The sequence below is a fragment of the Sinocyclocheilus grahami genome, unplaced genomic scaffold, assembly GCF_001515645.1.
Source record: "Sinocyclocheilus grahami isolate Dianchi unplaced genomic scaffold, SAMN03320097.WGS_v1.1 scaffold9797.1, whole genome shotgun sequence".
Lineage (NCBI taxonomy): Eukaryota > Metazoa > Chordata > Actinopteri > Cypriniformes > Cyprinidae > Sinocyclocheilus > Sinocyclocheilus grahami.
In genome coordinates this window covers 3035-3463 of record NW_015512853.1, presented here as the reverse complement: position 1 = coordinate 3463, position 429 = coordinate 3035, and the positions used below count along the sequence as shown (strand labels likewise).

The 429-nt window shown below is 45.5% G+C and overlaps 1 protein-coding gene across 1 annotated transcript in view; it reads right to left on the bottom strand.

Annotated features, from left to right (window-relative positions):
- The window catches only part of LOC107578338 (cathepsin D-like), a gene marked incomplete at both ends in the record, with an annotated part of 5414 nt that overhangs the window by 2013 nt on the left and 2972 nt on the right, over nt 1-429 (bottom strand). The window contains one exon of the mRNA XM_016264307.1: nt 146-345. Coding sequence (XP_016119793.1) covers nt 146-345 — 200 coding nt within the window. The remainder of the gene's footprint in view (nt 1-145; nt 346-429) is intronic.

The following is a 429-nucleotide window of genomic DNA, read 5'->3' as shown; positions in this document are numbered from 1 at the left end:
TACAGACTTTTCATTAAGACCCTAAAGAATCATATTAACTTGTGGCAAATGGGCATCCTATGACCCCTTTAAAGGTCTACCAATTGGCTAAGCAATCTGAAAAACCAGTCAAATGTACCATGAAATGAGCAGAAGAGAGGCTTACCGGTTGATATAAAAAGAGAAGATATTCTGGGGCAGGATTTTGGCAGCCATGGCCGTGTCAAACACTGGCGTAATCCCATCTACAGAAATGGTGGGGTATGCCATGCCCAGGACGCCATCAAAACGTGCCACCGCGAACACGATCCCAGGCTGTTTGACCGCCTCTGCAAACTGCTGGTTTGGCACCTTCAGCCCTGCCAACTACAGACAGAAACAAATGTGAGTGTTTGGGCATGCTGATGCCTCCTAAAACTATTTAAAGTAGGCTATGCTTTGCAAATAGTT